This window comes from Cyphomyrmex costatus, unplaced genomic scaffold (genome assembly GCF_001594065.2).
Source record: "Cyphomyrmex costatus isolate MS0001 unplaced genomic scaffold, Ccosl1.0 scaffold106, whole genome shotgun sequence".
NCBI lineage: Eukaryota > Metazoa > Arthropoda > Insecta > Hymenoptera > Formicidae > Cyphomyrmex > Cyphomyrmex costatus.
Genome location: NW_017275019.1, coordinates 632,167 through 656,452, shown reverse-complemented (window position 1 = coordinate 656,452; position 24,286 = coordinate 632,167). Strand labels below are relative to the sequence as shown.

Below are 24,286 nucleotides of genomic sequence, written 5' to 3'. Positions count from 1 at the left end.
TTATACAATTTTCACTATCTAACATCTTTATCTCAACGTAGAACAGTGATAAGTACGTTTGATGTCGCTCGCGCATGAAAACGCCGTCAATTATTGAATCGTAAAATTCTCACACTATTATAACATATACATTTATTACATATATCACTACGTAATGTTTCTCTACGCATATCGGTGTATATATCGTGTGTACATAATAATATGTATATATTATATGCACACGATATTGATTATTTGATCCCAAGGAGTAATTTGAGATTAGGCCTGAAATTTATAGATGTACTGTGAATATTGTATAATATTATAAATTTCTACCGTAAGAAATTCGGATCGACGATTGTTCTTTTTGGAATGTTCAATGCCGCAGAGTCAAAAAGAAAAGTACAAAAAAGGTTGACCAATTTTTTTTACTGTGGATTGTATCGTCATGGTTATTAATTATTTTGTACTTCCACACCCTGCCTAAGAGAAAAATTGTAATCTCCAAGGATGTGCTATACAATCAAAATCGTATAAAATTTACGAAGGATTTATGAAAGATTCGTCAAAATATCTGACAGCACCTACACTGGACTATTATTAAAGAGATTACTGCTACAAACTAAACTACAAGATTTTTCCAACATTACCCTGAATATATACAGTGTTGAGCATTGTTCTTGACTTCCTAAATGACCTAAATTATACAATACAGTTCCATCGAAAGAAATCGATTGTTAGGCAAGAGGACTTCAAATATATCGTCGTGTGTTCAGTATGATGTGTATATATAACAATATACATTATAAATATAATCATAACTTATAGAAGAATATAAAACAGACTATATAAAAGAAAAGTTATACTTAAATTAAAGTTTCAGTTATACTGTGACTGTCGTTTGCCAATTACTATACGTTTTAAATAATGCATGAAAAGAAAAATTATGATGGATGAATCTTAAGGAAACCGTATAAAGGATCTGCTATCAGAATTATTTGGAATATTTCGATGTGTTCAGAGAAACGCTGGATGAGTGAATGCGTCGCGATGGCGCCGGGCTAGCTGGAGCCGACGGAGACGGTCCAGTGGGTGTTGTCGGCTTGGAACCTCTTCTGCTTCGTCTCAGAGTAGAATATGGGCTAATGCCCCGATTAACATGCTCATGAGCATAAAGTAGCACTCCGATATCCCGGTTACCCGCCTCCAGAGCGATCTTCAGGGCCGAACTGCCATCTACGTCGACGATAGATGGGTCGCAGTCCGGGTGTGCAAGGAGCAATCTCACGATGTCGGTGTGGCCGTGTTCCGCTGCGCACATTAGCGCGGTGCTACCGTCTTCATCCTGAATATTAACTGCTGCTCCAGCATCTAGGAGTAGTTGCGTCATATCCTTACGTCCATGCGATACTGCCAACATCAGCGCAGTTTGCCCATGCTGTTTGTACACGAGAAAAAGAAAATTTTAAATGTATTTGAGAAAAAATGAGAGAATTTTCCTTATTACTTTTATAAATACAGTGAGAAAAAGTTTACTAAATTCTAATAAATATTTCTTTGAATAGTTCTAGAATACGTGCTGAATGTATATATATAAACACTTATTTACTAGATAAGAACCATTAATTTTACTCAACTATCATTTTTTACATTTAATCATCTAAATATGTACCGTAAGTAAATATTTCGCTAGAACTATTCAAAGAAATGCTTATTAAAATTTAATAAATTTTTTTCTGGGTGTGATGCTTGTATTTATTATAACGTAGCTGAGCCTACCAATTTTGCTCGGATGTTGACGTCAGCAAGCTGGAACAATCTATTCGCCACCGAGGCGTGTGTGGAGTTTCTGACTTCTGCCAGAGCAGCTAACATCACAGCCGTGTAACCAGCTACGTTCGCTTTATTAATATCGCAGACTTTCGAATCTAACAATATAGACACCACGTCGAAATTGCCATGAGAGACCGCATAGTGCATTGCTGTATTTCCACTGGTGTCAGTCATATTGACAATGTACTCTAACAGGGTACTAGAACATTCCTCGAAACGGTCCAAATAATCCTCGACATCTAACGGATTCGCGCTAGATGTGCTGGATATTTTGAACCATTCTTGCTGTATAATATTGGTAGCATTTTTAAGCTGATGAGAGATATTTCTGCTAGGTGATTTCTTGATACTGTCGTTGAGCACCTTCATGGCGGCCTGCATCTCCTTCGAGGGCTCAACCTTTTTCCTAGGCTTATCTTGGATCGGTTGAAACAAAGCTGATTCTGGTAGCTCGGACTTCTCCTCGTTATCTGTCTCCTTCTCCACGTCATGCATCTCTTCTGACGCAATCTTCTCATCCTTAGTTTTCTCGGATTGTAATTGTTGAATGCTACAAGAACAAAAAAGAATAATTTTTTAAATATCTGTCTAAAAATATTTAGCAAATACATGTAACACTTATCTTTACGAATCAATTATTATTTCTTTATACATGTTATATATATAAGGAAAGTTGCAAAATATCTATTCAATAAAATTAATACTTATAATCTGATAAGTGATGTAATAAAAAAGATTAAATTAAAAATCTTAATTAAATAAAAAAAATTTATGAAATATTATAAAAGCCATTGTTAAGATATATTAATGTTAAAATATTAAAAATTCAACACCATACTGATGAAATTAATGATAATGAGTATGATGCTGTAAATAGAAGCAAGATCAGATAGTGAAGGAGGGGAAGGGGGAAGTTACCCTTCCGTGGCCGGACAAGGCGAGATATCGGAGACTTCAAGATCGCTAAATAAACGAGAGGTGGTTTGCTGTTCCTGCTGTTGCATCGATCTGTCCAGATCGAGGATACACTTATTCGTTCACCATTGCAAAACCGCCAATACGACGTAGAACGCGCACCAATATCCGACGCTTCGACGCTTCCGTCGCGGTATTTACGATTGTCGTGCCAGGAAGAGCACTCGATGACGCATTCGACACGCGCGCAACCATGGACTCAAAAACAACAACAAACTATCTCGGCACGCTCGGCAGGCACGAAGTACGTCATACGCGGCTCTGTAATTGGCTTCGCGCAACCCTCTTCCCACCCTCTTTTGTGTGAAGCAACCCCCTTGTAACAGCGACCTTCGACCACGGAAATAACAGATGGCGTGGAATGTAGTCAAGCGGGAAGGGTGGATCGAGTTTTGAAGGGGTAAAAGCTTTGATCTACTCGTTTGCAGCGTAAAGTTTAAAACTACACAATATATTTAAACTCGGCATTATTCAAAAGAATATAATTATATGCAATTTGTAATTTTCTTCAAGTAAATATGAATACTCCATAAAGCTTTATGAAATAAAATTATTTAATAAAAAATGAACAATTTATTATTTTATTATTAAATTAAATATATTATTAAAATAATTTGACCTCCGCTAATTCATTCGTTTTCTGCAGACTAATTTAGGTACGGTTAATTTATTTTTCATAGACTGGGGATTATTTTGTAATAAAAACGTTAAATTTTTAATCCTAATAAAACCTCTATTAATTTTCCAGCATCTTTTAAAGATAAGATAAAATAAAATAAAATCCCAATGACTAACCGATTGCTACTGTCATACTGCTCCTTATTATCTGCGTCGTATCTAATCACACCGGCGGCTGGAATTTTCGTGTAAGTGTCCTGGCGTTTGTACTGTCTTCTATGATCGCTGGTGTTCAGAGGAATATGGGACGGCCTCGGGATCCTGGATATCATATTGCTGTTCTGATGATTCAGGCTGTTCTCCGCATTGTTCGCGATTTGCTTCGCCAAACTTTTGATTGTCTCCTTGCAATTGTCGCAATAATTCGCCGCGCAAGAAATCGAGATATGCGGCCTCACAGAATCACCGACCGACACGTCGACCAACGTCTTTTTCATCGTCGAGGTGCCGAAGTCTCGGCACTTTGGCGTGAGACCGGAAGTATCGGTGCCGCGAGCGACGGTTTTTACCAAGTCCTCCACCATCACCGCTACCGACTTGCTGGCTTTTGTCTTCATTCGCGTGTCACCGTAGTTGAATGAATGACTCCTCGAATTTATCCAGTTCAACGACACGGGCGGCTGCACTGGATCTGGTCCAACGCCTACGCTTCTAATGCAAGAACCGAGCTTGACTTCGATCCCGACCTCCGATGTCATCGGCTTGGCAGTTACGCTCACATGAGAGCGCATTCTGAATTGTTCCGTCACTTGGACCGCCCGATCCCGCTTCTCAGCGACTTTGGGCGTTTCTGGACTGCATTGGACGCTCCTGGAGAAAGTGTCTTTCACCAAACTGTTCTTGTAATTCCTTAGAGCATGTTCCACAAGCAATTCAGCGTCTTCCTTCGTTAGGAGATCCTTCATGCTTATTCTTGTTGTTGTGCCGCAAGAACGCTTTTTGATCTCCTTCTTTGCTTCTGGTGCGATATCTTCAATTAGGAAGTGACTGTACTCAAGACTCCTGGACTTGTTTTCAGTATTAATACCACAGTCCCGTGTTTTCTTTATGGTTTTGCGATTAATCACATTGTTTTCGTTGGGCGATATCGATTCCACTTGAAGCGGAGTTCTCGTTAATTGCTTTTTCCGTACTTCCGGCAGGATCTCCTCCAGCATCAGTTGACTGCGGGTCAAACTTGATTTCCAACTACGATGGTAGGAATCACAAAGGTTCGAGAGATTTGACGATTCGTCAGCCAATACTGCACTCTGATTCTGGATCTCGGGCACAATCTCTTCGATTCGCAAATGACTTTTCTGTAGCGATGGTTTGATTGGCGTACTTGTTATCATACCAACGTCTCTCGTTCGGACCTGTACGCGAATAATTGTTAATTCTCGATGCAAAGAATTTTAATAAATTCGAATATAATTTGGTAACACAAAATTCGTTGAAATCATTTCACATTTTAAAACATTTCAGTAAAATTGCTAAAAATTTTCTAAAATATCTGAAAATAAAAGTAAATTTTTCAGCTAACATACAGAAAAATCGTTAAGATTAATCTGAACTTCTCTAAAATTTCGTTGAAAATGAATTTTTCAGCTAAAAATCGCTGAAATTAAATTAAATTTTTTCTGAAACGCTTATTTCAAAATATAATTTCAAATAATTTTAACGAAATTGTTCCACATTATTAAAATATATTTTTGTTCGGAATTATATTTATCTCCTTTTAAACATTAATTAGCCTCAATGTAATTGCTACACAATTTTATATAAAATAACATAAATTGATTTTGAATATACATTGTTAATCGCCTTAAATATTACGAACCATTGCATACCGAGCAGATTATATTGCCGATGACATATCTGGGAAGTTTCAGAAAGAAACGCAACATAGTATTAAAAAGCGGATACATATTGTAACTAATATTTTTCTAATCTTTAATCACGACGTAGCTATTTATAAATACGTAATTATTTACGTAAAATATGTACACGCACGCAAAAGTCACTTAACTTCGACGTAAAAAAATGATACGGCAAAATAATATATCGCCATTTAAATTCCGATTTTCACTTCTAATTAAAGAAGCAATCGATGCTCATTTCAGAATATACACATAAACCGACGAGTAATTTAACGAAATATTTTAACTTAGGAAACTAGATATATGTACTTTTTGTATTTCAAATAGCATAGAAAAATTTATTTAAATTAAATCAATAATACCGATTTTCTTTAATCCTAATTTGATTAATTCCTTATTATTTATAGAATTTACATTAAAAATAAATTAATTGAGTTCATGAAATTATAATAGATAAATGAATGTTCTAAAAGTGTCTAGCGAAGTAAAGTTTAATGAAGTCGTTAATAAACTAATGTATCAATATAACAAAAAATATATTATAAATTATAACATACTTTAAAGTACAATATTTAATTAAATAATTTTAATAAAGAGAACATCTAGAATTTTAAGATCTTTTTAGATATTTTTTAGACAGAAATACTTAGATAATTAATATAAATACATATAGCTTGAAAATACAATTCTTACCGGTTGGTGCGATACCCCGACATCTCTTGTCATCACGCCACACATGGTTCCCATGTTCCTGGTAGATACGGTTTCAAAGTTCTTCAGGTTTCGTAGGGTAGTGCATTGTTCCGAAAACGACTGGCTGCGATGCCTGTGTAGGGTGTCGTTGTAGGAATTCGTTTTACTCAGCTCGTCCACTTGCCGTAGAAGATTACGCTTCTCCTCTTTCAATACCGAGACTTGCACCTGCAAGAGGAAAAGAAAGAGATTACGTGAACGGAGTTAGATAAGCCTGGCAATAGTGTAGATTTTTTTATAGAGACTGATAAAATTGCAATGCGTGAGAAAACATGACTTTTATAGTGCTGCCGAAGTAATAAAAATATTACATCAATTGAAGAAATATTAAATAAACTGTAGCAATAGAATAAATTAATATTTTACATGATTATAATTTTCTATCAGGTATCACAATAGAAAGAATAAAGAATAAAATATTCTGTGTTTTTCATATTAAACAAAATGAAATTAATATAAAATTAATTAAAAATAAAATACTAAAAATCTTTGTTTTCTTTAATCTTTTACATCAAGTTTATTATATTACAATTGGTAATAATTATTATATGAATATAAATAGAAATTTACGAAACATTTCTTTAAAAATGTGTGAAAATTTCATATTTTCGCATCGTTTGTGCTCTGAATGTGCAACGAAACGTCGTCATAATAAGAACAACGAGATCATGATAAAGCAGCGGGAATATCTTACACACTATAACGTTTCGCTAGAACGGAAGAGCTCGCCTGGGTGCAAATTACATGCCGGGCGATGAACGTTACGAAAACGTAGGTGGGAGAATAGGAAATTAGTGAGAACTCACCTGCAGCATGGGAATCGCCTTGACCTGTTCCTCCAGCTCTTTCATTCGTTCCAGAGATGCCGCCATTTGTTCTCTGATGTTCTGTAACGTAGAAAAAATATTATTATTATCTCTCTCCGTTTTTATATTTCACAAAGTTGAGCATCAACTTACTTATATTATATATATAAAATTAAAAGCTAAAGGAGAAAAGGAGTTCGATAAAGATTAATTCTTATCATAATTATTATCAAGTCTAAGATTAGTAATATGTAATTAATGATCAATTAAAACTAGAAGTGTAGTAGGAAATAATGTATAAAAATATATATATATTAAGAATCTTTTAAGACAATGGCGAGAATATTATAAAATTATCACCAAATTTTCGTCGTTCGAATTTTAATTATCCACGAAATCTTTTTATTGCAACAAATAAATCATTAGATAATGTATAATCTATCGTAATATGATGTAATAGTTACGAAAATATGATAAAATATAAATTTCATACCTGAAGCGCGCCAGTGCTAAGATTCGAATTGCCACTTCCAACGCTGGCGTTGTCGGAATCTGCCGGCTGGTCTGTCTGAGCCGCATTTTGCACCGGCGCCGTCTCATTTGTGCCATCTAGCGAAAAAAATCAGTCTTGGAAAACTATAAGTTCTCAATCATCCGCGATGCATTCTCTTGCAAAAAATATTTTATTAATTTCCGAGAAAACGTGACTGCGCTGAACGTTGAAACATCCACTTTAATCTCCCCCTTCGATCAACTCTGCCCTCCGGCTTTGTTAACCCTTTAACTAAGGAAGTTAATTTAAACTGATTTCTCCGCGAAGGGGAAAGATTTTCAAAAAAAAATATACTCGTGGAAAATAAAATCCGTCACTGATACTTAATATTCATTTAAGAATAACAAATAATAAAATGATTTTTATGCCTTTTCTTCTTTGTTAAAATTTATATATACAGTAGAATCGCACAAGAATATCTGTCAGAAATATTTAATGTAGCTATTATAATAATGACGTTAAAAGAATCATTTCTTTTAATGATCGTTGATTGTTCTTTCTGACGTATCATTACTCGACAATAGGCATGGAGAAGAACTAAATTCTTTTGCGTTACTATTCTATATCGTCATATTGTGTGTTATTATTGCATATACGTTTATTATTACGCAACATTCACAACAGGCTAAGTTCACCTGTTCTGACGAAATGTTTTTTAATCGGCACTTGAGCAATTGCGTTACAGAGCAGAACGTTATCTCGAAGAGAACAATGAAGAAACGCGACAGACGTTGTGGCAAATTCCTTTGACAATGTCGTGATATGTCTCGTGGGCTTGGTCGCCGCGGTGCAAAATTTTCAGCACGCAATCCGTGACGATGTGTCTGCACGAGATATCTACAATCTTAATTTTAATGATGTATTCTTCGGCAAAATGTCTCTTCAAACTTAATAGAGTGTTATTTTAAGATTTGAACAAAAATTGAAGATATTTGGCCGATTTATTTTTAGAAATGAAAAGTTATGGTAAACGGTAACTTCCTTCGTCTTTTGCCAAGGAAAAAATCGACTCTTAATTGAGGAGAAATTTATCATTAAAATTAAGGTCGCAAGGTTGCAGAATATCCTATATGTATATGCATCATCATTAACGTTGAAGCGTTCGAATCACGCATCACGCGCATTGCGCATGTGGATTAAGCGAAATAAAAAGGCTAAACGCCGATCTCCAGCATCGTGAAAGTTTCACAGCGGAGACGAGCATCACTGCCGCGTGCCTATCATGAGATCGCGATAAATTCGTCGCGAGGAGAAGCGAAAGAAATTAACAAGGCAAACCGTCCGGCTGTTGCGTGCCAAGAGTTACGTGTTCGCATGTCAGATGAAGTTAGCTTTTGTCATAATACCACACTGTTTTATTTAAAGACTTTCAGAAAATTAAATTTTCAACAAAACGATGGATTTATATACGACCGAATTTCTCGGGTAAAAATCCTTTATTCTGAGCGAGTAAAAGTCGCATATTTATATGACATGAATGCATTAATTATGAATTATTATGAGTTATTTATGGATACGTTAATTATGGATGCGATCGCTACGATGAAGTTTCTTCTCCAGCACTCCTAAACTATGTTTCGATCAATCGTTATGATAACCCGAGTAAGACTTTTGCGAACACTGACACTCCGATTTCGCGACGTCCCTGGCACTTCCATTCTTTGCTCGTCCGCGTTTCAGACAGATGCACTTGTCGAATACGGAAAAAGGCATTGCGCGCCGCTCGCGAATAGCGTAACATCGTGATCGGATGTCGGCATATAAAGAAAAAGAGGGAGAGAGCAACCGATCTTTGAGGTCGTTCGATTTCACGCGAGGCAAGATAACGTATTCAACTCTTTTGATAACAAATTCACCTTGTTTACTGTTAGATAAACTATCTGTTAATTGCTTGCGCCGCTGCTAGTGACGCTAATCAGTATGACGATAAACAATGGCAGTCCGGCAATTAGATTACAAAAAAAAAAGAACGTACGTAGCCAAAGTGAACTTTGATGCAATCGCTGATGTATGTACAGCGTCTTAATTCTCTATTAATCTATTCGATATTTTTCTATTTTGGTTTAATTCAAAAATTATTGCGGATATTAATCGACGAAAATCTCACAGGGAGAAATCAAAATCAAATTATAAACGAAAAATACTTTTGTCTCCAACACAAAAGATAGAGATCATTTCGAGACACCAAAGAATATTTATGATATGTATTACTATTTATTGTTTAAAATGTTATATAAATATTTTATATATATTTTATATAAAGAGTTTTATTCTTAATATTATTAAAATATAGGCTAAAAAAACATTTTATGTAATATTTATGATAAATATTTTTAATAAGTACTTTTTACTTGGATTATAATGTCTGATTAAATATTTATATATCTACAATAAATATTTCATAATATTTATAATAAATGTTTGTGATCTGTGCAATCTAAGATCGCAAAAATATTTACAAATTATTTAAGATAAATCTTTTATAAATATTTATGAGATTTCTTTTATATAATATTATATTTTTTAAATATTTTATAAATATTGTGTGCTGTCCGTTAAACTCACGATATTTTCTCTTTGCCTTCTTTATCTTCCAGAAGGGAATCTTCTTCATGATGAAATTCTTCACTCCCATTTTCGCCGTTTGTGGATTTCTTGTGGATCAATTGTACTTATCTGCGCGACTTTTTCAGAAGGAGATGCAATTGTTACAATGAAGCACTCGTTACTTCGTTAATATCCCGTCTAACTGAAGTTGCCGATTACTATTTACTGTTTACTTCACGCCGTCGCGATCGTAGACTTGGGTTCAGTTTTCAATGAAATTTCCTCTCTTCTTTATTTCGAATCCGATTAATAACATTTTTCGAGTAAATTAATTAAAATTAGCACAGCTTTTATTGTTTATAGTTGCCTTATTCTAACGTTTCAAATATATTATATTGTTGTTTTCGATATTTCAGGGACACGATTCGTTCTTCGATGTGCTCGGCGTGCATAAATAATCGTATTTTTCAATTGTAGAACAACTCGCTATCGCTTTGGGTTCAAATTATCAACATTATGTTTTCATTATCTTACAAGGTCACAGAACTATTTTAAAGAATTCGGCAATTCTTTTTTCGAAATGTGGAGTATTTTTCTCCAGCCAATCGCGAGTCAGCATTCAAACGCGCAAAAATTAGATTGGCGAGACGCGTTTTTTACGGCTAACTTCACAGCGTCGCGGATCCATTGTTCGAAAAAGGAAGTGCACTCGCGTCGAACCGCGCCACAAAATCATCGGGGGTCTGTCCGTCTTTCGCCGCACTGCCGCCGATCGCGAAATCGTTCTCGCAATCGTCGACTCGCTCACAATCTCAGCCGATTTCCTTCGATAACGGAGCCGTCGAGGAGTCCAGGAGGTTCGTCGTCGACACGACCGGTCAACTTACGAGGTTCGTATATTATTTTCGTTTATTCCCCATCTTTATCTCGGCGAATTGGGTCGCCCGGCGAACGTTAGCTCGGAGGGCGACTTGAAAGTCGTTCAGAATTTAGCGATATAATTGGCTCGACGAGGCAACGAGAGGCGATTCACATCGTGTTTCGCGGAGGTAGGCAAATTCGTTTCGTTCGTTCGCTCGTTCGTTCACATTCGGCGCCCCAATATATAACCCGGCGATAGCCCGTCGCGGCTGTTCGCCGCTTCGACGACAGTTTGCGTTTGACTACTGTGATGCCGTCGAGCCTCGGCGAGCGCACCAACTGTTCGCGTTAAAGGTGAATGGAGGAGGGGACGAAAGCCTCTCTTTCTTCGTTGGCCTCTTCTTCTTTCGATGCTCTGCCGATTTGCTAATCGCGGGAAAAAAGAGCACCAACGTCTCGCGGTATCCGGGTCTCTCTCTCTCTCTCTCTCTCTCTCTCTCTCTGCTCGTTGTCGTGAAATGTCTCGGTCGCGCAAAGATTCAATCTTCAGATTAAATATTCAATTAATCGATTTCTGTTAAATACATTTACACAATCGATCTTATGAACCCATTCGAAATATACATTACTCGCGTTCTTTTTTATAATTATTCGCGTGAGATATTTTGATACTCCCAAATTACACTTTATTTTTCATTGTTTTCTTTCATGATTTAAAAGTAATAAAAATTGATACACTATTTCACACATCCTTTAGACGGAGAGATGCAAAAAATTTTTTAAATTATAAAGTAGTTATATACTAAATATAATATAACGTATAAATGTTTATATATAATTTAGCGAATTTATAAGGCTGGGGTATTTTGAAGACCACACACAAAAAAAACGAAGGTTTAATTGCAGTAATTGGCAAATTACAGAAAAATGACGAATAAACTTTCGCGAATGAGAAATTCATTCTAATTAACAGAAAAATATGTTAAATATTAATTCAAATGTCAATGAAATATTTGAAAATATTAATAACCACTCTGTACATATTTGTATTATCAGTTGGAAACTTGATGGTTTTTATTTAAGGTGAAATTATTTTATACTAAATAAATTTTGCGCTCTTCCTCGAGAGAGCGAGAAATAATGATTTATATGTGCTCGTCGCGCTTGAAAGAAGACTTTGGGGGAAATAAGTCGAGCGATAGTTAATGGTATGTGGAAAATTGATGATCTATTCAAAAGGATTTGCATCCTACGAATCTTTACAATTTTCGTACACCCTCATGCGCATCATTAATTAATATCGCCTGCTATCATCTACTATGTATAATGTTGGAAATTAATGCTCTTTATCGTTTCTTTAATAAAGACGTACGTATTTGTATTAAAAGGGTATACGCGAAGAATTTTTACGTTTTACAAACGTAATCGTGTAATATTACAGTCGCACAATTAATCATAATTGTGCAATAACGACTAAGATTTATTGAACGTTAACTAACTGAGGTACGTAATTCCTCGAATTAAGCATACGCGTGTTGGTGACGATTAAACGACGATTGTATAACACAAAGTCACCAAACAGGCGGCGAGCAACGCCATTCACGGGCAATTAATTAGGCTATTTGTCGCAATTACTTCGACACACGTTAGATACACGCGAGATTGAATCTGAAACGATAAATGACAAACGATAAATATTGACGATTACGAAACGAAACACTTCGGGTAAGATTTGCTTATATTCGCTAATATTATTTATAACGCGCGACATTCTTTCCGATTACGCGCCGTCATCGAGTTTATGCCGGCGCGATGCTTTAGCGATTTCGCGATCTTATTTTCGTTCGTTCTCGACGCGTGCACGTGCTTCGAAAATAGTTGAACCAGTTGGGTGCGCGCGTGTTTAGCTCGGCAGGTGCAGGCGACCATATGTGACCACCTTGCCCGAGGAAGGTTGCACCGAAATGGCTAGGAACGGTGACGGTGAAGTCACGCTACTCGAAGCAAATCGGTCTGGACTACCAACCATTTTGCATGTTACACGTGAAATTCTGAAATTTAATCGCGTTAATACTCTGCCGTGGGCAGCCCGGTTATTTTAAGCACAGCGAGAGAAAATTTCGACGTCTCGTTTCTGTTTATGACACTCGCAAACACCTCGTTATTACCATTACACGCACCGTTTCGCTTTCTTAATCAGATACGACGGCGATTGGGATTTGCTCCGAAATTTACACGTTATGGAAATCACATTCCATTAATACGAGATGAAAATGCATAAGTACTCTTCTACTTCACTTTATACCAACATTCTCTTTTAATGATATTTTACAAACATATTAAAAATGTATAAATAATTATGTGGTACCCCCTTACAGAAATTCTAGAAATTATTTATTTTACATTGTTGTTATACTTTTAATATTCTGAATAAGTAATTAATAATATCAAATTTAAAAATTTATACAATGTCAATTTCGCTTTGTATGAACAGCAAATGAATTGAATGGAATAAATCCTAACACTGAGAAAAAATATCTTAATTTCAAAAAATATTTTTTAATCGTATTAAAAAGAATTATTTCTTCGAATCAATAAGAATTTCTTTGAAATTAAAAAATCTTTTTACTTCAAAATGTTACTTTCTTAAAGTAAAAAAACACATTTAAATTTTAAAGAAATTTTTATTGATCCAAGAAATAATTCTTTTGAATATACGAGCGAAGAAATTTCTGAAATTAGGATACTTTTTGCGTGATGTATTATATTTTCGTGCATCGCGCCGAATTCACGGTAATGCTTCCCGAAGGGTGTCGTACATCGCGGTCGGACAACGACGATGTAACGGCAATGTAACCGCGGGGTAATACGGTTGCACCTCGTGGAAAACGCGGTGGCGGCAACCGCCACCGGTACAACGACCGGAAGCAGGTGGTTCCAGCCACGCACCGTCGGCTTCGACGCCGCGTTCCGCAGCGCGAGCCTCGCGAACTCGTATGATACGGTATGTACCTCCTCTTTGCGTGCCCGCGCGAGGAGAAACGACCGGCAGCTATCTTCGAATCGTGATTTAATAGCACGTAAAGCCGCAAGAAACTGCCGCGACGCATTTTCACGTGGGATTTAATCGATGGGCGATGCCGGAGAGGCTTGTTTAGCGGTAGATCCGATCTCCGAGAGATGAATCGCGGCGTGGGGTGTTATTATACTTTAAGATCTGTTAATTGGTTTAGAACGCGCGTTTTTGCGGATATTAACCTTATAGCTAGCGATGTATCTCGAACGTATCTTTCCTTTCGTTGTCTAAAAGTGTAATTTATTATTCGTTTCTTTTTTTCACGGAAACAATGGACGTTATTAAAACTTTCTTTCACTTTGAAATATTTTCCGTTATCTGATCCGCGATCTTGATTGATACTTGACTAATTGTTTTTCTTTGTATATTTCATTAGAACATTTAGTTATTTAACGAGAGATAGTTAGAGAAATAATTTCATTTACCATCATACATGTATAAATATTCGCGAATCAACAATATATTTAATGGAAAGATATTTTTATATATCACTGAAATTATTGTTAAAATATTTTCATTACAAAAGTATTTATTTTTAAAGAAACAGGAAGTTTAGTTACATACATTTTACAAATGTCTTGCTAAAATTGATATAAATTTTATAGATTGGCTTTCAAATATTAAAACTAAACAGAGAAGTTTCTCCTGAATTTATTTAAATTTTTAGACATCCTCCTTTTTTGTATCTCTGATGATTGTATAATGCTAATTGCCAGAGTTGATTGGCGAAAGAAGGTACAAACCGTTTCCACTTTACAACACGTTTCCGTTGTCGGAGGGGTGCTGTCGGTCACACGATAAATCGCAAAACAAGCGTAAGAATGAGCCGACTCGTCTCGTCGGAAGAGACAAGAGAACTCTTTTCTCCAACACAGAGAGGCTCTTCTATCGTGAGAAACGGATGCGACCGTCGGCGAGCGAAACATAATCGCCCAGGTAGCAGCTTTGTTAACCGGAAAGAATGAAACGCGTGCGAAGTGGGCGAATGTTCTCGAGATTATCGGAATTTGATGATGGTAAAATAGAAAATTATAATGGTATCAACCGTCTCATTACTTAATCAATCGCGAAAACATCTGACTCAACTACAAGATAAACATTTTTCTCCCAGTGGCTTCCAAACTTTATTTTATTGCATTTATCTTGAAAGGAAAAATTTGTTCTTGTTTAACTATATATCGTATTTCGTATTTTAATATTTAGGACATCCGCGTTTTAACTATCTATACATTTGATAAAACTAGAGAGAGAGAGAGAGAGAGAGAGAGAATAAATCTTTATTATATAATATAATTATTAAATATAATTATATTTTGTTATCAATTATAGATAATTTTATTATATTATAGATTTATAATTTATTATTTATATGAATATTCGTAATATGTTCTTCGTATTACGTTTAATTAAACGAAATTTAATTAAATGTAACATAGATTTGTTGAGCATTCAATAATGTCAGTTATATCATGTTATGTATTTACGTCACTCGATTTAAATTTATTACGAGGGAATACTTTATTAATTACAAAACGAAAAAGAGTTTGGAAATCATTCCATGAACCGTTACGAGATAGTTGGCTTACCAAAACGAGATAAGACATCTTTTTAAGGCGTTTAAAAGAAATAACGGTGACCGGAGCAACACTTTTAAAACATCTGATAAAATTAAGAACCTGCGAAATAAAATGTTTGGCAGTATGACGTTTCTTCGTAATTAAAGACAAGCGGTACCTTTAAAGTAGTTATAAAATTCTCAGTTTATAATATTCTTATGAAAATTCTTTACCGCACACGATGATAAAAGTCACTCATTATAAATTTATATAATAATCTAAAAAAAAAAACTCTAGGTACGCGCGCATATCACTTTGCACACGTTTCTTCCTCAATTTAACTGATTTAACAAATTAACTGAAATTAATAAGGAATTTTAATTATTTCGCGAGAAGTCTCGATCTAAATTGCGCTTGAAACTTTTCTCAAAGGAAATATTAAAAGAGGACTGTTCTAAATTAATTCGAACATTTTAACATAAGATAAGGTAAAAGAACGTGTGTCTTTCATCTCTATTAAAAATTTCTACAAAATAATATTTCAGTGAAGAGAAAATATTCAGCAGCAAATGCATTCGCCACGTGAATTTGCATCGCAGAAGATAACGGAAGACGCTACGAACACATTGGAAAAAAAAAAGAACGTTGCACGTTCGTTACTTTGCTTTCTCGCAATTAATTATAGTCGCGTGCTTTCAATCGGCGAGGTGCTATTCAATTATCACCTCAGACGCAGAAAGCTTACGCACAAGTAATTTCTAACGCGTCGATGATTCCAAACAATACAATTTCCGCGACGATTTATTCCGTACGGGGCGTGAACTCGTGAAATCAACACTGGTGCCTATAATAAGAAGGCAATCGCATAACCAAATAATTAACGTGTTTCGATACCGTGGCGACTTCAAAGACACGGAAGAGGCCGTCCGTTTCTCTCCTCGCACCGCTTGCTCGCTATATAGCAGGTCATTGGGCCATGGAGAATCCTAAGATGGCCGCGAACGGATTTAGCGCGAAGAAATCCAATGTGCGTGAAAAATTATCAGATCTCTTTTATTTACTCCGCTCTTTCACCGCAGCCGTTAATTCATCGTGCGACTCATTGTGTTTCCTCCACGAGTGATCGCGAAAGCGCTTTTTTATTTTTATTTTTTTTTTTTCAAAGTGCGATGTTCCGACTTTTCGTTATAAATTCCGCTCGAGTAATTTTATACCGTTAATTTAAAGATCTATAACTCTTTGTCTTCCGACAGTCGGGAGACAAGGCACTTAACGCGAAATAGAACATAACGTGTTCAAGAATAGTTTCATTAGTAGTTTCTAACAACGGTTATTTCTAAAAGAACGACAAACTGCCAAATTCCTGACGCGATATTTTTTTATAGAGAGATCATAATTATAATTAGAAAATGTTTGCACAATTATTCTATAGTGATTGTTTAGTAATGTGATAAGAGAAGCAATATTTTACCGGTTTCTGTGAAAAATCGACAATCGGAGATTTTCGATGACCTGCAAGATCGCTTGAGGGTTGCTTCGAAGTCACCCACGACATCGCTGAGATCCACAACTGGCGAGGGATGCAAATCTCTCTGCTGTCTTGGCGGCGGATGATTTGATCTCGGCAGAGTAGTCAGCCCGTTCGCGGTCGTACATTCTTGCGGTATTTTCAGCAATTCAGCCTCTATGCCCGCCAGTGCCGGACTTACCTAGAATCAAAAATAAAGGAGACTATCTAACACGAGGACGCTTGTTCGCCACGTCCGATATGAATTACGTTAGTACACTTTGTCGAGTGATTTATCTTGTATCTTCACGATTTCGTCGCCTTGCGACGAGCATGTTTATCTCGTCAAAGTCGGTAAATTTTAGAGGAAACAGAGTACAAACTAGGCGCGATGGTGTAAGGTAATTTGATACAATGGTCTTAAAATTATTGTAATTTTTTTTACCGTAAACACATGAAATTAGAAATGGCGTTTAAATGCAAGTTCTATATCAAGCCATAATACGCGAAATTTTTCAATCACGATTATTATTTCCCATAAACGTATCTTACTAATATAATTACACCAAGAGAGAGTAAACTCTTTTTAATTAGACCTTACTATCGAGATATCATCAAAGCTAAATATTATATTATTCATTATAACAATAAATACCATAAATAATGTAGAAAACATCTAAAGCGTGACAAGTATTACTTATGCATTTAAAATTGAACTATACAGTAACCGCCACGGTTTTATTATACGTTAAGTGCCGTAGAATGGCGCTCTCAGTGCACGTATAATTAGAGATATTGCTAACTAATTACCAGGCCCAGAAGAACCTCCATTGACTGACACTGTCGACGACGTTCTCGCTTCTTACGTCGCTCCATGCAGGGCCTGTCCCCGGCGCTTCCGGCCGCGACGGCCTCGCAATAACGCACGAAGTCCAGATCGATATGATATCCGTAAGGGCAACAAAGGCATTTCGAACCGGAAACGTACGCCTGCGTCCCCGCTACAAGCAAAAACACTTCATCTCAGAAAACTTCGTTTGCCTTTATGTTTATCTGCGATAAGACGAGCATTTTTACTGTGGAGACAACTGGTCAAGGTTACGGCACCAAGATAACACAGATATAATTTCTGCAAGTGTTGTTTATTCGAAAAGTGCATCTTGCATTCTCAAATCTAAATTTGAAATTGAATTGATTATTTATATCTTGATTGATTTATGTACTGGACACATTGAATGAGTAGATATATGATTAATGATATTATTTTATCTAATAATCTCAAGGTTTTTTTTTTACTCAAAAGACATTTTAAATTACAATTGTAATTGGTTATTAATATTAGTCAAAAGTTTAAATTACTAATGGCGACTGATTAAATTAATTGTTACAATAATCGACAATTTGAAACTATATATTTTGTCTACACTTCGATCACAACGATTTAGGAAAGAAGTTTTCGATCTATTAGTTATCTTAATTAGAATTTAAATTTAAATCAATTAGGTGTTATTCATCTTCGTTGAATGACTCTTTAAGTATTCGAGGTTAATGACCGCAGTGCAATGTAAACCAAAATATGTTGTAACTATTGGCAACTATCCAGAGGAACACAGTAATAATAATCTCGCGAAGTTCGTTAGTCGGGTGAATATGGAGATTCTATTTAGTGTCATATATACCGCCCGCTCGTAGTACCACAACATACGTGGCAATGACTTAATGAATTCCGCCTCGACACATCTCGAAGTATTCCGCGTCACACTTTGAATTATGTGCAGTCAGGTGTCTTTGTTCTTATTTACATAATTACGGGAAATGAAAATAACTTTCGACGAAATAATAATAATAATGATAATTTTATAGTATATATGAAATAAAATTAAACGTTTTTTGTAATAAATAAAATTATATAAAAAATGATCAGCTGTAATAATGATTACTGTTATTTTTCTCATACTTTTACTCGAGCGTCATATTGCTTTCAAATGTGAAATAATACTGAGTGCATAGATCGTTGAGTCCACGCTTATGATTTCCGATTCAATTATGGCCAACGATCTCCATGCACTTTTATTAAAAGTGACTCACCGTTTCCATTGAAAACACGGGTCGAGGGAACGACAGTCAGGGCCATGATCCCGGCTGATCGTCAAACGCACTTGCAGATCCGCGTTTCCATAATCCTGAAAGTGCAAATAAAATCGTACGTTAGTCGCGTAAACGTCAGAAGAAGTGAAGAGATTCACACGTTGCAACGCGCGTTTTTTTGTGCTCGCGCATATAAGAAATGTGTAAGGAGGAAGGAATTCCGAGAACGATAGATTTTTTGAGCGAAAGTCGAAACGACTGTCTGCACGCCCTAATTGTAATTATTGCACAACCGCACGGCCGTTGTAGTTTCTCGGAATAATTACATAATTTTCTAATCGTTTCACATACCTTCGTCAAAAATCGCACAATCTAGTCAGCCGCTCCGTCTTTGTTTCTTAAGTCATTTCATTTGAAGGAAAGTTTGCAACAAGATCTTCGTTAACATAATTAGTAAGATGTAGCAATTAGCATTTAATAACGCCGGGCGCGATGCAAAAACATTCTCTTTTTGTACCGCAGGATTGCGAGTTATGAAGAGATTAATTAGTCGCGAATATCTTTTCTCTCTTTTTCGATACTTTCTATAACTCATACACGCGTAATCTCTGCAGTTAACTTGTTTAATCGTGTTACTTGTTTAACAATTTTTTTATTGAATCAGGGTTGGCATTATTTTACCCATCCCAAGAAAATCTCCTGGGGATTTTTTGGATTTTATTAGAATTGTATTAAAGACCATAATCAAACACCAAACTTTCTTTTAACCAAAATTTGTTGAAGCATTAATTTTAAACGTTAAATTATCCAAATAAAAATGTTAAAATAGTTTATAATACGTAGTATTTCTATCTTTTTCTTCACTATAGAAGTGTTTCTTATATTCGAAAAACTCATCATTAGATATAATACTTTTACAAAATTCTTTTAATTAATTTTATTTGGATAATTAAATAATGATAAATAATAATACAACGTAAACTAAATATTACGCGAAAAAATATCAAATAATCAGTTTTATTAAAAAAATGAAACCCCAATAAAACCCAGGGGACTGAGCTTCTTGGAAAAAGCTTTTTAAACAAGGGTTTTTTTCCAATCCTTTGGATTATTTAAGACTTTTGACATTCTATTATTATACGAAGTGTGAAATAAAATAGAGTTAGGCGGTACGCACTTTTTTTTTACTAATTGACAATTATTCGCGTGACTCAGAAATTTGCGACGACGCTGTCGCAATATATCATCCACGTGTTCGTACGTTGAAAGAATTATTATACGCGGATGGTGCAGAGTGCGCTTTTAGGCACCGAACGTTTGTCGCGCTTTAAACCGCAGAAAGGTATAAACCTCCTTAAACATGGTTTTCATGACGCGTCCGCGACGGGCGAGCTAATTCCGTATCCCGGATTTCTGGTCTGACGACAGTGAGTCTTCCCGCGGTTTCTCGTGCGGTCTGTCGTCCCCACGAACTTTTAATTGTTCTGTGGGCGGAAGATATTCGATGCAATATTTCCGGCGAACCGCCTGGATTTTTTTTAAACGCCGCTTTCTCGGTGTGTTACTTGCCGCTCGCTTAAAATTTCACCTTAGATTTTGCAGAATCTTCAATATGTGATTAAATATTAATATTTCTTCCGCTTTTATTGCGATCTAGGCTTTGTATTTATTTGCACATTCATTATCTTCACATCGATATCTTAAAGAGATATCTGTGTGTGAGAACATTATCTTTCGAACGATATAGAAGATGATAGACATATTTATAATAGATATATTTACCGATAAAATAAACGCATTTGCTAATTTTATCACGTATTGTATTTTATAATTAAATTGTTTCAAAATTCAGAAAAAAAAACTTTCGCTCGGCAATCTTCTTTGATTTCAAATAATGATATCACGTTGTATAAACATCATAAATTAATAATTTAACTATATGCCCATACAATAATTATGAAACATGATGTAATGTGAAATTATGCGTGGCTTTCGCTTTTTATTCAAATCATTCAAGTCTCTTACGTCGAACGGTTTTCAATTTATTATACTTGTTATAGTTTTCTCGAATCAAAGTATATTACCTCAAGTTATGAAACGTGCGATTGTACTTACTGATAAAGGAAATTCTTCGGAAATCTTTATTGAGGGTCACGTGAGCGAAACGACTACCAATCAAAACAGCTTTCCTTCGACAAACAGATTAGAGAAAGACAAAACAAATAAGTTCTCGAGTGAGTGAGAAAAATCTCCGCATCGCAGGCGAATCGAGATGAAAGCACGTTCCTCTTCGAGACAGAAAAGGCGAGCTCGAAGGGATCACTTAGAGGCGACTCACGTACAGTGTAGGGAGACCCGGCGGCGGTGTCGTCGTTGAATGGAAAGTAAAGTCAGCGACTTCGCGCGAGCTCAGAAACCATGGCCTAATTTCAGAAAAACGATGAACGCACGTACGTGTCGATAAATCGCGCGAAATTCCGCACCGGAAAGCGCGAACGCGACTTACATCGGAGTACGTCGATCCGACAGTGTTAAACTGGATCGATATACAGTGTTTCTGATAAGCCCGACCGTCTGATAACGAATTATAGTACGCCCATATGCTCGTATAGCAGGAATTGGGGCGACATATTATACGCGCGACGCCTCCGCGAGAATTAATTACTTGGTTGATTACATATATAAAGTGTCTCGAGCTTTCCTATATATTATCTGTTTCATTCAAAAATATATATTTTCTAAAATAATATAGTTTTGTCTCTGAACCGAAAAAGTGATCTTGCAGTTGTAGCGAAAATTATCTAAGTACAAAAAATTAAAATAAGTAGATAAATTTCTAGCAAGTACTATCATATTGAATATATTTTGTATCTAATCATTCAGATGATAGAGATAGAATTTAGATTTCTGCTATAAATTCTATACGCATGATACGTAATCTTTTACCAGAAAAACGACGATAATTCTGAAGCAGTAAACAATTTTTTTGCGCGTTAGAACATAACAAATAAAAGATAAATTATTTATCAAATAATCAAATCAATTTCTGGATCTTTTTATTATTTAATATGAGAAGCTATTGCGTTAATAAATATTATGTTAATAAATATTTTAATGTAGCTCAGATGTCACGTGAGATTTTCTAAAACATATGTTCAAATACATAAAGTTGGCAAGTAGCAAGAAGACGGTAGTGAATAATGATCGCGCTCGTCCTTGCAAGGCTAATGCCCTGGTACAACCACTTTCGTCTTCGATTATCTATTAATGTCTCCAGAAAATTATCTTACGACATCGACATATAAAAAACGCCCATGAATATTGTAATGATATTCAAAGCTCTTACACACGTGTCTCGTTATAATTTGCTTGCAAAATGGAAAATATGTATTTGTGCATTAAAGTGACTTTCAATTTCACCGATAATGCTGCAAGAAGCGGATATTACGTTGTATATCATGAGCTCGATCAAGTCGAGAATTTCAATTATAATATAATAATTATATATAGCTCAACTTTACATTCTTGTTAACTCTTTGTATGAATGAATGATGCAATTATATATAAAATTACGCATTTTATTGCGATGAATATAATCGTGTGTTTAAGTATCAGTTTATTATCTATTCTCACGGTGATCATATGTCTTTTACTTTAGGTAGTTGCCTTTTAAATTTATTTGTTTCTTCAAAACTTAACTTTGTCCTTTATTTTTCAATATTATCTTTTACCGTTCTTTATTATATACAATTTGTTTTTTAATTATATTTCTTATTTTTTTAAATTAAATTTATTCAAACTAGAGTTGTTTTTATTTTTTATTATTTCAAACCTCTTATTATTTTTGATCAAGAATTTGTTTCGGTTAAACCAGTTTCAAACTATCAGAAAACTACACATTATCTTAATTTGATTATAATGTACAATAAAATTTTATAATGCACAGATTTTTAAGAGTTAAAAACTGGTTTGAAAATACATGTTATAGGAACTATAATTTTCTGATTAGTCTTTTATTTTCTTTAAGAAAATATGGCCACCGTACCTCTATTCCATAAGATTTGAAAAATGCCATATTAAAAAGTCTGAAACTTTCGAGAAGTTGATTGAGAAATTTTGATTTCATTCAATTACAACGAAACTTCCATATAAGTAGACAAATGATAAGAACGAGATCGAAGCCTGATTCATCGCCAAGTAGATCTCATACCACCGTAAACGTCGTCATCACTTTCCGGCGAAAGCAAGCTCCGTTTACTTCTTTATAAGACCGTACCATAAAAATCCTCGTCACTTGTCACCTATCGGGAGACCGAAGAAGAACGCTCGCGAGCGCGCCCGAGAGTATCAAACGCGCGTACACTAACTTTCATTTTCACGGTATCTGCCAAAAGCGATTGAAGCGAACAATCGTTCGCCAAGTGAAACGCTGGATTCCATTAACGGAGCGCATAAATAGTCGCCGAGTACGCGCGGTGCAATAAAGCGGAACAATCCCGCGCGGGAAAATCCCGCTTATCTCGCCGACAAAGGGAAAGAGTTGTTTGCACGGCGACGAAACATTTCTCTCGTGTCGGATCAGATAAGACTGCAATGTCGCGCGCCGTGCGCGCACGATGCACACGGAAAGGAACACCGCGACGTGTCGTATTGTCGTCTCTTTGGCCTTTTGGCCCGCGATTATGGACACAATGGCTCGTAAACAATAGAGAAATCGTGCAGGAGACCGGCCATTCGCATATTGCGATCCACCCTTCCATCGTATACGAGCGCGATATTATGATACATTCAGCTGCATTATGAATTATTGTCTCGGCTACCGCGTGTAACGGATGCAATCGTTTGCATCTGTTTGATACAACGTGCTCGTCTCTCTCTGATCTTCATAGATAATATTGAACTTGGCGTGAATTATTATTAGATTTCTTGGAAAGTGTTTAGCCAAATATTTCCGTTGCAATCACGTTTAAAATGGTATCAATTATTCATTATTTTATATATTTTATTATTATTATGATACGATTGCTGTTCAAATATTAAAATAAATGATTAGATGAAATTTAATGAAATACAGTATATATCTTTATTAAAATAATTAATCATTTCGTTCTCTATCATAATAGATATACTAAAAATTTCCCTCATCTTTCAATTTAAATAATTATTTTGAGAATTTAATACATGTATGTGAATAAAGATTGTAATATAACGTTAG

At 35.5% G+C, this 24,286-nt stretch overlaps 1 protein-coding gene across 1 annotated transcript; it reads right to left on the bottom strand.

The window, feature by feature from the left end:
* Positions 1–881: 881 nt before the first annotated feature.
* Positions 882–19,117, bottom strand: Kank (KN motif and ankyrin repeat domain-containing protein 2 kank). The gene is made up of 9 exons (XM_018541404.1): positions 19,072–19,117; positions 17,794–17,984; positions 16,948–17,185; positions 7,377–7,492; positions 6,884–6,964; positions 6,018–6,245; positions 3,583–4,820; positions 1,759–2,362; positions 882–1,417 (listed from the first exon to the last, which is right to left on the bottom strand). The coding sequence occupies exons 1-9, from the start codon at positions 19,115–19,117 to the stop codon at positions 974–976; spliced, it is 3,186 nt and encodes a 1,061-aa protein (XP_018396906.1). The 3' UTR covers positions 882–973.
* Between the last annotated feature and the right edge of the window lie 5,169 nt (positions 19,118–24,286).